This window comes from Struthio camelus, chromosome 16 (assembly GCF_040807025.1).
Source record: "Struthio camelus isolate bStrCam1 chromosome 16, bStrCam1.hap1, whole genome shotgun sequence".
NCBI classification, from domain to species: Eukaryota; Metazoa; Chordata; class Aves; order Struthioniformes; family Struthionidae; genus Struthio; species Struthio camelus.
Genome location: NC_090957.1, coordinates 9,205,285 through 9,221,207, shown reverse-complemented (window position 1 = coordinate 9,221,207; position 15,923 = coordinate 9,205,285). Strand labels below are relative to the sequence as shown.

General features: G+C 42.7%; 1 protein-coding gene across 2 annotated transcripts in view; it reads right to left on the bottom strand.

The window, feature by feature from the left end:
- BAZ1B (bromodomain adjacent to zinc finger domain 1B) overlaps nt 1-15,923 on the bottom strand; it is a 59,071-nt gene that overhangs the window by 9,723 nt on the left and 33,425 nt on the right. For both annotated transcript variants that reach the window (XM_068909544.1, XM_068909545.1), the window contains exons 10-14: nt 14,028-14,139; nt 8,075-8,173; nt 7,450-7,627; nt 6,222-6,407; nt 1,238-1,385 (exon numbers count right to left, since the gene is read on the bottom strand). In XM_068909544.1, the coding sequence (XP_068765645.1) occupies nt 1,238-1,385; nt 6,222-6,407; nt 7,450-7,627; nt 8,075-8,173; nt 14,028-14,139 (723 nt within the window). The remainder of the gene's footprint in view (nt 1-1,237; nt 1,386-6,221; nt 6,408-7,449; nt 7,628-8,074; nt 8,174-14,027; nt 14,140-15,923) is intronic.

Genomic DNA, 15,923 nt, shown 5'->3' with positions numbered 1-15,923 from the left:
TTTGATTCTAGCATCAAGCTAGTCAACCTGCTCAGCATCCCCTTTCCACTCAAGGTAGCAAGCCCACAGAAAACCAGTATGCAGCAGAACTAGTCTCTCTGTGGTCTTCACTGATGCAGGGGAAAAAGGAAATAGTTCTGAGCCAGCTATTTCATCTATTAAAAGAAAGCGCAGAGAGTTTCCCTGCCTGTCTCTTCCTCTGACATCCCAGTTTACTAGTTCTGTGAAACTAAAATCTATTAGTCTCAGGTGAACCTCCTCTTGCATTTGCCTGGAACACCCTCTTGACAGCATGCAAGAAAGTTTTTCCATTGGTTTGGAATATCTCTGAGGCTCTACAGTGAAGAAGGATGCTGCACCAGTTCAGCCTTCTTTTCTTTAAAAGAGTGAGCAGCATAGCAAACAGAAGTGGCCCAGCATCCCCCTGGAGGTCTGCTTGTCCTAATTTCCCACTAGTGTTTCACAAACGGAAAATGAGACAAAAGCACATGATGAGGAAGTTCATGCTACCACGCTCTTCTCTCTGGGCTTTTATTCGGAAGGAAAGGTTACGGTAGAACATTTACCAGAAGTCTGTTATTGGTTGCTTCTACTTCCCTCTCCACCTGCAAACCTCTAAAACCATTCAACACAGTGCACATGGCCTCTTGTTGCTGGCTGGTTACTTCCCCAGCCCTACCAGAGCAGCAGCAAATGGAACATAGCCTCTTTCCTCTGCTCTCCCACAAGAGAGAAAGTTTGCTTTTTCCCCGCTCATTAAGCGGTTCTGCTCCTACTCTTGCCTCAAACTAGCATCGTCCCACCGTGCTCTCCCCCCTTCAGTCACAGAGTATTAACCTCTCCAACCTCTTCTTGTTTGTTCCTTCTGTAAGAGATAGGATTAACTCACAAGGCTCAGAGACCGCAAGACAATTCCAACTCAAAAATGCAACCAAGATGCAGAGAGCGGCACAAATATTCGCAGAAGGATTTGAAGATGACTTGTGCCCAAGTACCCTAAACATCCAGGGAATAGCAGCTCTGCAAGACTGGATATTGGTTTCATAAGAACGGTTAATTGCAGTCAGGGCCAAATGCTTCTGTGAGATCAGTGCTTCTGACTGTGTAAATCCTGATGCTCAAACCTCAGAATACAGCCAAAGTCAGAGTGACAGATTACAAGGTCATGTTGCCTAAGCAGGGCACGGAGAGGTGACAGTGCCTGACTGTTATGTAGGCTTGGGGCAGGAATGCCTACCTTTCTTGCGACACACTTTGCATCTTGCATTCTCTGCTGACATATCCCACTTGATACAGGCATCCAGCATCCCAAGCAGCACATGCATACGGGAGAAGGTCTGGGCCTCACGGATTGCTGTCTTCCACTTCTCCATAGCTGAAGCAACCTGCAGATAGACCTAACAGCTTACAACAAAGCACACAGACACAGTTTGCCAGTCTTAAGCTGTTTTGATACCATTTAGCTGGGCCCCTAACAACCAAAACTCAACTGCCGTACTTCTTTCCTTCTATATAGCCTTAGTCTTATTTGTGGTTTACCCTATAACCAGCCTCGCTGGTCCAGACAGCTTGTTCATAACACTAGAGCTCTTTTGAATGTCAGGGCCAGGCTGAAACAACCTATGAGAACTCCACCACATTCTTTACTCTGAAAGTCTAGCCCAAATAGTCATCAGTCTAAGAAAATAAAAAGCAGAAATCTAGCACTGTAAAATGTAGGATGAAAGGTAGGAGACAGCTGGCAACACCATTTGACTGTAGCTGGTTAGAGCAGCCTATACTGCCCTCCAGTGGGTACTGGAGAGACACTGAAGTCCATCAGCAAGATCTGCCACACACTTGGTCCTCCAAGCCGTTCAGCTGGCAAAGGGGACTGTGACATTAGCTGCAACTAGATTTGACAGGCAAAACATTCTGAGCCCCAAATATGAAACTAGCCCCCTTCCTGAGACATGATGACCTCAACACATGTGAAACCCTAAAATTAGCTGCAAGCGAGGACGAAAGTGTTACACCTGAGATTTGCATGAAGGTGACTGCTGGAGCCTGCATAGAGCAAGCTATGTGTGAAATCTCCACCTCAGTTCTGGAGGTTTAGAAACAAAAGTTACAGTAAATCGGAAACGCACCAGAACAGAGAAGTAATCCAGGGCCACTGCATGTTCAAAGAAAACATTAATCCTTTGCTTTACAACAATGAGGTGACGGCCTAGACATGACAGGGACATAACAGGACTCAAGTTAATGTTCTTCTACCCCACGAGAACGAAATAACAAACAGTGAAGTATCAGATGGGAAAAACTAAACTCTGCAGCTGACAGCAATTTGGGAGCCAAACAAAACCCAAGATTTCTGCAGAGTTGCACATTCCCCTCCCACTGAATTTGAGGAATCACAGTGTATATTAGATGCTTGGAAAAACACACAAAGGGTTCTATATCCTTGCTGTCAATATCCTTGCTGTCATAGCTAGTGTGGAACTTGGAGCTGAAGACATCCAAGACAAATGGAAACCCGCATAGCATGTTGTGGTAGATTACATGGCATCGTACTATTTTTTTGAAGAACATTGTTGAGGTGCTTCACATACTGTGTAATTCATTTTCCAAGTAACCGTTCCATGGCTTTTGCTGTTAACATACTGGATAACTGCTGGGCCAAGATAAATCTGCAAAAGCTGTTGGCAAGTTTTGCTTAGATTTTTCTCCCCAAGTCTGTGGAATTTAACAGATTTTTAGCCTTGCTTCCCAAGCATCATGAGACTATGGCATTTTAGCAATACCATTGTCAAGGGAGTTCAGATTGCCAACCAGGCAAAACAGTAGCTTCTTTCAATCTCCTTGAATACTCTCCTGACTGGAAAGGAGCAATCTATCAGGGAAAATAAAACAAAGAAATAGAAATACACTAAAGAAGGCAGTCTCAGTCACATTTCAACTCTAATGTGACAGAAAATGTCTGCTTTGGTAAGGAGGCTTCCGGCTAGGAAGCCTCTCATCTGGTATTTTAAGACTACATAAATCCCTCTGAACAAATGAAACTCTAATTGCTTGGTTGTGAAGCTGTGCTTTGAAACGCTGTCTGCAACCAGGGACTGGTGCATTCCAGTGCTGGAAGTGAAAACTGGATCCTCAGCCTTTTGCCTTGCAAACACCTCTGACCAGCAGAAGGGAAAGACAACTTGCCCATGCTCTCTCACTGTGCTCAGGCAGTTGTGCTGCATATCACACTGCAGGGGCGTATAGCTAACTCCCCCCTCCTGTTCTGAGATAGTCCAGACCGTTACTATCACAAGGAAATATTTGCATAAAACACAGAGGCAAAAGAATGATTTTCAGAAACAGCCATAAGCCAGGTCTACAACGCAATTTTTTGCCGCTCAGCAGTGCGATCTCCAACTACGTAGCTGAGCCAGCAGAAGCCCTTAGTATAGACAATTATGTCAGCAAACGGGTGCCTAATAAGCCATAACTTGTTTTTCCCAGGGAAAATGAGACAGAATCACACTGCAAGACTGCAATTTTGCTGGTATAGTCTGCAAGCACACTAAGTGTGTTTTTCCATACAGCCATGCTATGTTTTACCTGCTATGTGCTCTCAGCCCACGGTCTGGCTCTAAAAGACTTTGTAATTCTTAGCCTATGCAGGAGATTTGTTTTCAAAAGCGAACCAGTCAGGTTTTCTCATCAGATAAATATATCTAAGATTTGGGCTGCTCTTTCAAGGTCATCTGAAAAAGTTTCCCACTTTGGCAAAAAAAAGTCTATTCTAGATAAACTCAGGTAAAAAAAAAAAGTGAATTTAAACATTCCTTGTACTAGCACGTATGTCTAGGAAACTCCGAGCCAGATAAAGGCCGCACTGCACTGCATTAAAAAATGCTCTGGAGACATAGGCACAACACAAAAGTCAGTGCTCTGTAAGATCCGCAACATCACATAGTCAACTAGACTGCTGTGCTCCGGCAGTTCTGAAATCTATGTCAATACCCCTACAAGCCTGAGCTGCATATCAAAGTCTTCTAATGTTACCTCATTTGTCTAATGTGACTACAAAGAATTTCAAAAAAAAACAAAAAAACAAAAAAGACCCCTTACGATTACATGTCCAGCAATATTCAGAAATCCTACTGCCCCAGCTGGTTTGCAGAGGAAGAAAGTACAAACTAAGATGTTCCAGTCACATCAAACACTTTCAGCTACATTAACCTGGTTTCAAAACAGGATGTCCAAATCTCTCATTTCCAGTTCTGATGAGATCAGGGTCAGCCAAGTTCAATACATGCTGGAGTGAAGTGTGTTAGACAAACCTGTCTTTGCTATAATGAACGATGCTCTGTAACCATGCCCTCTGTAGGATAGCAATGCTCTAAGGTGGAATGGAGAAACTAAATCAAACACTCACGATCAAAAACGGCTCACGTTATAAAAGCTTACTTTTGAAATCTGATATAGCTTTAGGATTAGCAGGGAAGTAACCACTGCTCAAATACAGACTTTGTACTGCTAAATTGCTATCCGTTTAGATATCATAGTAAAGCTGATATTACTTTCAAGTGTGAACAGTTATACCTGTAAGACACACTTCCGAAAGCCAGGTAAGATCTGGTGTTGCTGCAGACATATGAAATTTGGTGATGCAGAGAAACGTGATTCCGTCCCAGAGAAAACTGATTTTTATAGCTTTATTTTCTGCTGATCGCTTTTAGGATAAGGTAGCTTGCCATTCCTATTGGGCTACGGACTGGAGGATTCAACATCTATTTTTAAAAGAGCTCATAAAATTTAAGTACTGCAGGACAAATGAGGAATGTGAAAATTTCTAGTGCCTGTAATTATCCTGCTAACACGGCAATGTCACAACCTATCAAAGAGCTGATGATGCTCAAATGACAATGGTCCAGTATATGCTGACAAGAGCTTAAATCCCCCGCCCCCAGCCCCCTAAACAAAAAAATCCAACCCCACATCAATCGAGCATCTACTCTTTCTTTTCAAAGTCGAGAATTTCAAATGCATCTGTTGATTCAATTCTAATCTTGCTACTTTTACTGAAGTCAGTGGTCAATCAGGGCAGCGCACTTCGAAGGAAAAGGCAAATAAAGAATCCTGTCATGGGTCACTAACATCCCATTCAACTTGGTACACAGAAACTACCCTAAACACCAGTATTCCTCTTGGGATGAAACATGGGTGCAACTCAACTGCCTGCAGGACCCTACCAAAACCTCTGCAGCTCTTCTCTACGCCTTCTGAGCTTTGATTTGGGAGGCTATGTCTGCATCCCCACAATAAAGTTTTTCTAGTGCATGAATGTACAGCTCCAAAGTCCACACAAGCTGTATGCAACCCACAGTTTAGCATCCTCTGTGGGTATTACTATCCAGACGAATTGTGTCCTCTTGCACTTCAACTGTCTTTATCTAAAGCTTACTCCCTTGCAGTCCCCGAAACCTCTACATGTCTCTCTTCCTCTTCATGGATAAAAGGCATTAAGAGTAATTTGTCAGTAATTTTACTAATGAGTCCTCTCTCACAGATATTAACTTCTTCTGTTAAATTCTCTAAAACTGCTCCCTATAAAAAGCTTTTATTCAAGTACCTAACTTGTGTAAGGAACTGCACAAAATGAAATACACGACCCTGTTTCCTGTTTATAGGAAGAAAATTTACCATAACTCCGCAGTATGATTTTTATTTTGATACTATCTTTACTCTCCAAATTACTGGGGAACATCTGGCCCCGTATCACACAATCACAGAATCGTTTAGGTTGGAAGGGACCTATAGTGATCATCTAGTCCCACCTCCCTGCTCAAGCAGGGGCCTCTAGAGCATAGTGCCCAGGATCACATCCAGACGGCTTTTGAATATCTCCAGCGAAGGAGACTCCACTCCCTCTCTGGGCAACCTGTTCCAATGCTCTGTCACCCTCACAGTGAAGAAGTTTTTTCTCAGGTTCAGATGGAACTTCCTGTGGGGTTCAGTTTCTGCCCGTTGCCTCTTGTCCTGTTGCTGGGCACCACGGAGAAGAGGCTGGCCTCATCCTCTTGACACTCCCCCTTCAGATACTTGTACACGTTTATGATCCCCAAATCGATCGCACTCAAAACCTTGAACGAGGAGAAGCTATGTAGGATTAAGTACTAGATGAAACGTATCATCCCTGCGCAAAGAAGAGTTATATGATAGGACTAAAATGGAGCCCTGAAGACCAATACCTTGGCTTCTTCTGCCATTTTCTTTTCTTCATCTATCTCCTCAGCCTTGGCAATGCAGTCCTCTCCTTGATGTTTCCTTCTCTTCTGCTTGGGGGCCATGAAGCCTTGCAGAAACTTCTTAATAACACCAGCTTGGAGTGCAACCACACACTCTCCAAAATCCTTCAGGCTCTCCAGTGAGTATATCTGTTAGAAAGAGCATATGACCACGTAACAGTTGAGCATTACTTTCTACTCTGTTTTAGGCAAGCCTGTCCTGCAAATGGATACCTCTGATGCTTAATGCAGTATTGCTATCCACCGTATTCCACGTGTAGTTACAGATTCAGCATATTGCTGCTGTTTCTGCTAGAGCTAATACATTGCTGATGATCATGCACAGTACTTTAATGTTAGTGTCAGTGCAGGGAAAAAAAAAAGAAAAGATGTGTTAACAAAAGAAATCCATAATGATCAAGCACTAAGCAACTCTTCCCTTTGTCACTTCACTCTTCCCCTCCTTCTCTTACAACTTATGGTCTCATTTACACGGATGAAGTCACTGCAGTGACTGAGGATGGAGATTAACAGAACACAAACCACTCCAAATCAGGAAACGTTGCCCTTTGGTAGGAGGAGCATGCACTAACCAAAGGAGTATATGCTCTAGCCATACCCAGTAGGTTTATCCCCTCTTAAAGGCCTTCAGTGCACCAGAGCTGCTCAGGTGAATTAGGCTGAGGTAGCTAGAGCACTGAAAATTCACACTTTAGTTCACTGCGCAATGGCTTCCTTAGGCGGACAAAACCATGAACAGAACACCCTTTATAAAGCTCCTGGAAGTGGAGTGCAATCATAACCTCAAGCCTAAAGCAGTTTGAATTTACAGAAAAACCCCAAGCGGAAAACTGCTGTCTCATCACAAAACACGCTGGCTCTGACACAGAAGCTGCAAGTCAGCTACAAAGAGCTCTGCTAAAGCTCAGTAAAGAAGCCTGCCATCAGATGTGGGAAACAGGATGTGCAAGACATCTAGCTTCAAAGTTATCATCCACCTATACCAAAAGGATCTTAAGCCAGCAGCTAGGTAATCTTGAAATACCAGTTCGGAAAGAGGACATGCACAGGAAAACACTACTGTGATTTTCCCGATCCTCTCGTATGAGGAGAGCCAAAGACTCAAGAGCTTCCACAAAAGGTATCAACTCAGGTTTTGTCTTTCTTGGTGCTACTTTGCCTGTTCACTCACTCTAGCTTCAAATTCTGGTGTCACATCAACATATCCCAGCCCTCCTTTCTGCAGCCGGGTTGCAACCTCAATTAGATCACTTCGGAGGTAGTTCAGCAGTTCCTGGTTACCATCACAGGATTTGAGGCCCAGGTTCTGTTTTCGAGCCAAATGGATAGAATGTGTGATGTCCTGATACCTGCAAAATCAAGAACAACCATTGAACACGTGCAGGGTCAGTGCCTCGTGTGTTGTGAGTGCACTGGGGCAATGACAGCATCCAGTGTGATCTGCATGCTCCACTAGTACAGAATGTTCTTTGAAAGAATATTCTCAGAAAAGCACAGAAAAGCACACAGTGGTAGTCCTGCCTCCAATTGCTTCCTGCCTTTGCTTCCAATTGCAAGGAGCAATTTAAAAACTGACAGAACCTCTTCACAGTTTAGACCATTACTGATCCAGAACTTGCAGTTATTGTCTAAAAAGTAATTTATCATTTCTAAACAGCCTCTCCTCTTCGGCACACACACAATCAAAGCAAAGCAGGGAACATGTGGCCCAGGAATAGAAAGGCTTGTTAGGAAGTGGATATACTTGGACTTTGAGAAGGCACATAAAAAAAAAACAAAAAAAACACCATGCTCACTTTTTCTGCAGACGCTCCTTTAGCAAACTCTCTCTTACTCCTTGTGGGTGCAGGCAGTCTAGCAGCTCATCCAACTCTTTCTGACTATCACAGAGAAACCTGAAAAATATAACATGCACCAACATCAGCTCAAGTATACCTATGGCAAGACAGATTTTCCTCCTAAGTAGTTCAGAAATACTAGTAGGCAGGGATGACAACTAACCCATATCCCAACCCCACGGAGCACTTCCAGTTATGCTGGTATAAGAATTTTGACTAAGACTGGCTTCATTTAAAGGTGCCAAACGCAGCCAAATTCAGGGTAGCAAAAATAGAAGGAAAATAAACACAGAATTGATTTACAGATTTCCCCCCATTAGGTTTATTACAACAATGGCATTTGAATTCAGTCATCTACTCTAGGGATTAGAGGCACTAAATTGCAGTCATCTTAAGGAATCCGAGTATCATTTTTTAATGCGCTAGAAAAGATTAGCATGTTATGTACTGCGTAGCGTGGCAATTTAATCATTCCTTCTGCAGAGCCTTCAACTTGTTTCATTAGCCCAAGAAGTTCCTAGATTAAAAAAAGGTATGTCCTAGTTTATATCCTAACTGCTGAAGTTGTAGATTTGTGACTGTGCAGGCTATGACCTCTGCCAGTGCAAAAGTTCTCATTTGTAAGAAGCTAGCATTAACTACTTGTAGCTCAAATGCAGTATGTGAAAACCATATTCATCAGCTTTAAACCCTTTTTTTCAGAAAGCCTTTAAGGAGAGCAATGGTAGTCTGCCATCAGTTGAATCTAAAAGGGCAGAACTTTTGAAGACTTCTCTACACACGGCACTACGAGCAATTCCAGAGTACAATCCAATGCAATCTAAATATTGGTTTTAATATTAGGCTGTAGATGTAAACTACCTTTAAGACATTCTCAAAACGTGCAGTTTTCCTACCACTGTTTTCTATAATGCCATGGAGCTTCATCACCCTGGGGAGGGGGGGGGGGGGGGGGGAAGGGGCAGAAGTGGAATTCAGCTTGAGCTTCAGAGCTCACTTATACAAACTGGTGCCGATTATGTAACTTCTAGAAGACAATTGCTCCTTAAAAAGGGAAGTGAGGGAATGGTAAAATTGACCTTAAATGGGAACAACTGGCCACTTACTGGCCAAAGCGAAGACTCCAGTCCTAATTTTAATTCTCGGGCACAAGCTCAGAAAAGCCAAGCAAGCCTCTTGGAATAAGAATATTTGCAATATTTTGTTTTTCCAGCAGAAATACTTACTGAATAACATACCTAAGAGGTAACTATTTCAGAGGTCTGATGTGCTCGCATTAGGGGAACGGGCTGACTTACTTTGCATTTATTTAGTCAATTCATTACACTATTAAAACATAGGATTGATTGTTTAAAAATAAGAATTAAAGGAAGAAAAAAGGTTTCTTGCCAGTCACCTGCTTCAGCACACTTCAACACTGCAGAGCACCTTCACTTTGCACACACATGCCTAATCTGTTGGCCATCCCTACCCTCTGCACCTTCTCGCTTGGACAAACAGGACAGAGCAGCTGCAAACATCTTTCTTTCACTAGAGCCTAGTGCAGGCACTTCAAAAGCAGCAGTGATTGAGGGCTGGAGATATTCACACAAACCCATTACAACCGTAAGTCAAGTAGCAATACAGCTTGCGTCCTTTTCTTATAGATGCCACTTACAGTGACTAACTAGTGTTCCTACATTCACTGAAAGGTCTACGCACAGATCACTACAAAGTCTAGCGTTTCTAAGTCTACCGGACTCCTCCTAAATAAAGAGAAATTTCTCTAGAATAGTTGGTATCAAATTAGCCTTCAGAACCTTGGGACAAACCTTGGTATTGGTCCTAAACCATTTTTTCAAGTATGAAGAATCTGTCACAATATGGGAATGACATAAACCAAACTTCAAAACAGATGCCCTGCAGGTATCCAGTAGAGGACTACTCAGGCATGTTGAGAAGGTGGTCTAGGTCAGCATGAAACAGCTTTCATCACTGCTGGTGGTGCACCAAGGAATCTAGCTGGAAAATAGCTGAGAAGACATTGCCTGAGCTTTCTCAGCTTTCCACACAGCTGCAAATCTAAGAATGGAATTCCCTGCACCCTTTTGTCCTCTTGTAAAAATAAAAGGGCACTGGAAACAGTTAATGTATGGTGCTCGGATTCCCCAGTGTTATGCGGTTTGGGGAAGACAACACAGGCTGCTGGTCAGACTTAGAATGAGAAAGCAGATATCATCCTTAAAAGAAAACTAGAGGGAAGTCCTAGCACAAATTGCTTCACACTGAAAAGGAAACGGGACACGGATGGGAGAGCATCTACAACTGGCATCTGGGTCTTGCCAACTCTCCCTGGGTGCGAGAACTGGGACTTGAGGGAGTGAGATCTGTTCTGTATCAGCTTGAACTCAAATGTGTGATGTTAGTTTTCCTGGCAGCACCTTGCTGCTCTGTGCAGCCTCAGCTCCTGGTTCTCAATCCAAGTCCCTGTACTCCCTACTACCTAGAGGAACCACCTACGCTTCCAACCAGGGTCTCAACCAGCATGAGGCTGGGAGCATGGATGCAATAATACACTGCTGACATTTTAACTGGGAGAAAGCAATGGGGTCATCAGCTTGTGAGGCTTGGTGCCATTCACGTGGCCTAACACAGAGCTTACGCACAACAAAATAATCCAAAGCAACGGGGAAAGAAACCTGTGGGAGAGTCAAGATCTTATTGTCAAGCCCAGATGGAGGACTTCCAATTGATCTTATCATAGGAATCCTGACTGGGAAAAGGGCTGCCCGCATCCCTAAATAACCACCCAAAATTTTTCTCACAACTCTGGTAGCACAACCAGAGGACTGGCCAGCAATCATAGTAGACGGGACAACGGACACAAGCACTGAGTCAAAAGGAGCTATTAGTATTCACTCATGTTGAATATTCCTTCCTGTTCTCAGGCTATAGACTGTGAGAGACAGAAAGAAAAGTATAAAACCTGGACTGCAGACTAGGGAATGAAGAAATCAAGAGGACAACATCTAGAGGAGCCCAGGATCAGTACCTGCTCTGGAGGGTTGGTGGCAAACAGGGGAACTCCATCTGTAGAATATAGGCGTGAGAATGGAGTCTTTCAGCACTCACTCATGGTTAACTCAAATTGTCTGCTGAGGGGACCCGCCATATCATGGTGTATTCCTAATAGATGAAGAACAACGGGAGTTACTCTGTAGAGATGCCACTATTTCCAAAATTCAACTACTTTCTGACCAAGATGAGTAAGAAGTCTCCTGCATACTGCATACCTGTGGTTCTTGCAGGAAAGACAACTAAGTACATAGCTTATAAAGTGCTGCAGTATGAACAGATGATTTTTTTCAGGGACTATGTGCCCAGAAGCTTTAAATAGGGAGCTTTTTTAATAAGCATCAACACTGGTGAAAGTGGTGAACAGCATCAGAAATGGGACTGGCCCATCTGCCTGGAGAAGACAGCAGCTAAGACAAACAATCAATCAAGCATTTATCATTCTGACAGACAGAACACCTGGCTCTCTTTTTTGGGGGGCAAAGTACTGAAAGCAGAACCAGTTCCATGAGATACTGCTTCTGTGGCTGTTGGCAGAAGAAGGGAATCTTTCTCCCCTTATCTTGGACCTCTATGCTGCCATCCTCAAGGAGAAAAGGGGCTGGGCTGTGAAATACAACTATTCATGGAATTGACTTGGTACTCACTTCCAAGACTCACTGATCTTGGGTAAAGGGTAAAAACAGGGTAAAGCTGAAGATGTTCTACTGTCACTGTGAGGCTACTATTCATCTCACTTTAGATGTACAACTAGGAAAAAGAGACAGATGGCAGGAGTTAAAGCAGAACAAAGAAATGAAATTTCCTATGCACCACGTGCTAGCACTTTGAGCTATAGCTGAACCAGCTCTGGTATCCAAACAATAAGGGTGTAGATGTCCAATGACTTCAGTGTGATCTTAGAGCTTCTCAGTGCATGCAAGGACAATGTGCAACAAGCAGCCAAAGAAGAGACTCATCCGTAGCAATCTATGCTCATGGAAGTCCTTGAGACTGGAGACAGATCAATGGCAATGGCCAGAGCAAAATACTGTAATAGGAACACAGACTTCCTCAGCAGTTCTAGTTACTGGCTATCCTCTGAAATAAGATATGTCAGTTTGTCCTTCTTTTTTTTCCCCCCCCTCCCCTCTCAAGTTGTATTGCTTGACAACTCATCAGATTCAACTTTGTACTTTGTACTGTTCTCAATTTATAGCATCATCCACCATTAATATAAGCTACCATTTTCCTTTTATAATTTGTCCATCTGGCACACATGTTGCCATCTCTGCTAAATGAAGATCAAGTATTAGAAAAGGCCTTTAGAGAGAACAGAGAACTTTCCTGAGGATCTTACTGTCCTCTTCTGATAAGACCTCCTGTTTAGCACCCGCTCCCTTAGAAAACCCAATTACTTGAATTTTGGCCATGTGACAAGACGTGCAAAGGACTAGACTGAGGAAGGGGCTGTGGTTTACCATGGCGCTATTAGACAGGGTGAGGGTATGCAGTGGAAACTGCTATCTCCCGAGACCTGCTGGCAGTGAAAGAGAAGGGGTAGAGCAATCCAAAGAATCAGCGCTCAACGCTGATCGCTTAGATGAGTCAAGAGGTCCACAGATTTCAGTCTCTGACATTTCCTGGTTGCAGAAGCAGGAACTTTTTTAGTAAAGTAGCTCTGACTTACTGTGGCAGCAGTGGAACTATGTGTTGGAGCTAAGCTTACAACTGGCGATATTTAACAAAGATGCTGTAAACCCACTTTGAATGTCAGCAGCGGAAAATGCTGTGGAAGAGCCAGTGCTAACAAAAGAGCTGCAGGAGCAAGTACTTTGTGACAAATACTTTTCAGAGTTATCTTAAGTGTGGAGTCCCTCACAAGCAGTTTAATAGGTAAAGCTATAGCCAGCTGTTTCTGGCACGGGGACATTGCCGATCACTCCTTACCATATAGGGCAATAGTTCACATAGGGAATTTAGTTTAAAGGGAAGAGACACTGGTAGGGCCAATCACTGGAGCGAGTCATAACCAGATTTACTTGAAAGTACGAAATTCACATTTGATTCATTTAGTTAAAAGGCACGTTGGTGGCTACTGCTTGGCATATGGGAACAACTACAGAGATAACAGGCTGTCAACATGGAAGAATAATTTTGCTAAGCTATAATAATTGTCAGTAGCTACAGAAATTGATTCTGTGGTGTGGTGCTATGGGAGAACAAATGGACAACACCACAGCCCGTTCTGAAACCTAGGAAGAAAGAACGCACTGAGGAAGAGCGTGAAGATGGCTATGCACGTCTCGCATACCACAAGGATACGCAGGGCATAGACCTGGCTCCAAAGATCTCAGGGAAGACTTCAATTCCATGTGCTCAAGGATCACATGTGCCACAATTCAGACCTGCTGAGATGAGCCATGAAAAATACCTAGGCATTGTTAGCTAGGTTACAGGTTTTGTGTTGTTTACCAGTACTTAAAAAAACCCCACAGCAACTACAAAAGAATTAACATTTCTTTTGAGTATATTAAAATAAACAAACACCACCAAAGCAGTTTTACTAGGTTAATTTACATTGACTTTAAGTCAGGTTAGGCTGACTAGAATGGTTCTAACTGGCTCTTGGATCAGCTGCCCTATTACTCACCCATTCACCGCTAGTAACGATATCAGTAAAAGAGGCCTGGCAGGCTGCTAAATGAAGTTCAAGTACTGAAAGAGTAATAGGATCTAGGATGACCATCAGGAGGAATAGGAAGTACATGCTCGAGAGATATTACTGAGTATTCTGCATTGTATCAAATGAAATCTCTATATAGTTTCCTTGACCTCTATGCTTTGAGTACTTCACAGCTATAAAAGCACATATTACCACAAGTTCTGTCCCTGTTTGGGTGTAGTGGTCTCTGCAGGAACGTCTGCAACATGCATAGACCTATGAAGTAGGCTCACTCTGCCATCCGTGGCTGTGCTCTTCCGCTTATCTGTAAGAGAAAAGCACAAGCTCAAATGTATTCTCACTTGCATTTCTCCTCAATCCGCATTTTTATTTTGCAAAAACGAAACTGTTTTCGGTTAAAGTGTTTATACTCAGCACGTAGTTCAGCAGTTCAGAGAAAACTAATCTAGCATTACTTCGCTAAACTCAACATGATATATCCATTTATAGAAACACTTCTAGAAAGCTGATCTTTAAAGAAAATATAACTGCATCATAAAAGTACAAACATAACACTAAAAAAGAATTGCTGCTATATCAAATGCATACAACTAATTTCATTCTTTAGCCATATACTGACAAAGTACTCTTTGCATGTGTTATAAATAGAATGAATTTGTATTTTTGAGTATCTTCCTCCAAGAAAAAACTTAAATACCAGTAAATTGTTAGCAGATATTTTAATACAGTACCTATTTTGCCAGGCATGTATTCCTACACTAAAGGAGATCCATGCAACAGTTCCTGCTTGTCACACAGGTAAGGATTCCTATAGGAAATTAACTATTTAAAGAAAGTCATCTCCTTCCTCCTCTATTTTTTAAATGTCTTTCATGTTATAGGACTTCTAGCTGTCATATCCCTTACTCTGGAAAACTGGTAAGTGACTGGAAGCTGTTCTTTTTTTTTTTTTTTAATAAACAATGCACTATATAAATATGTTTGCACGTGTGTGTGCACACGTGCCTGTACACATATCCCAATGATAATTGGGAAGAGGGGGTAAATCAATTAAAAGCAATTAGAAGACCACGGTGCACCCTAAGAAAAAAATCTAACCCAACAATCACATAAGAACCTCTTTGAAGAGGATTACGTTTTTGCAGTTCTGACCAGATAAAAGATAACGGTGAATATTCCCAATGGAAGAGAAGTAAACCAGAGGTAGCTAACAGCGTCTCCTATCAACAGCTGAAGAAAACCTGTAAGCGCTGTGAAAGGGACACTTAGACCAAGAAAAGCATTTCCTCTACAGAGTGTTCCAATTATTCAAGTCCAGAAAGCATGAGAGAGAGTTGGGTGAATGGAATTCAGTTCAACTTCTGCAGTACTGCAATAGAGAGTCTCTCTGAAAGTAAATGACAGCAATTCTTGCTCTGTAGCTCGTGGTCACAACAAGGCTCCTTCAAATATCCTGCCTTTCAACAGTCCAGCTTTGGCCATTTTAAAGAGTAATATCTGCAAGAGTATAAGCTGCTGCCAGAAAGAGCAGAGAGAATGTAGACCATTCTCTTTAAGACAACAGGAAAGGGCCTTGAATTTCACTTCAGTTCAGAGTCCAAAAATTAAATACTGAACACTAAAAGAAAGAAAGAACGAACGAACGAACAAAAACACAACTGCCGATCACTTCATTAGACCCACAGGCGACCTAAAGGGTAACCTCTCATTTTGCTCTGAACTGTGGCTTGGGAGCACAGGTTTGCCTTTTTTCTGTGCCAGGGAGAGCCTACACACAGATCACCACCTGGTAACTGCAGCTGGCAGAGGCAGGCAGTCTGAATCCCACACAAGCATGCATATCCCTCATGCAGTAAACCTGCTTCTCCTTAAGCCCAATGTGTTGAGCACTCTGAAAAGTAGACGTGGAGGTTGGCCCACAGTTTTGTGCTACACTCCTGCCTTTAGATTTCACATGCTGTGTCAAACACTTTGGAGAATAAAATTGTCCCAAAAGAAAAAATATATTGATCTAGGAAAAAAAGTAGAGCAATTCAGTGCATCAGGCAGTCTTCTAAACTTAAGCAGGAATAAATTCCACGGCAGATG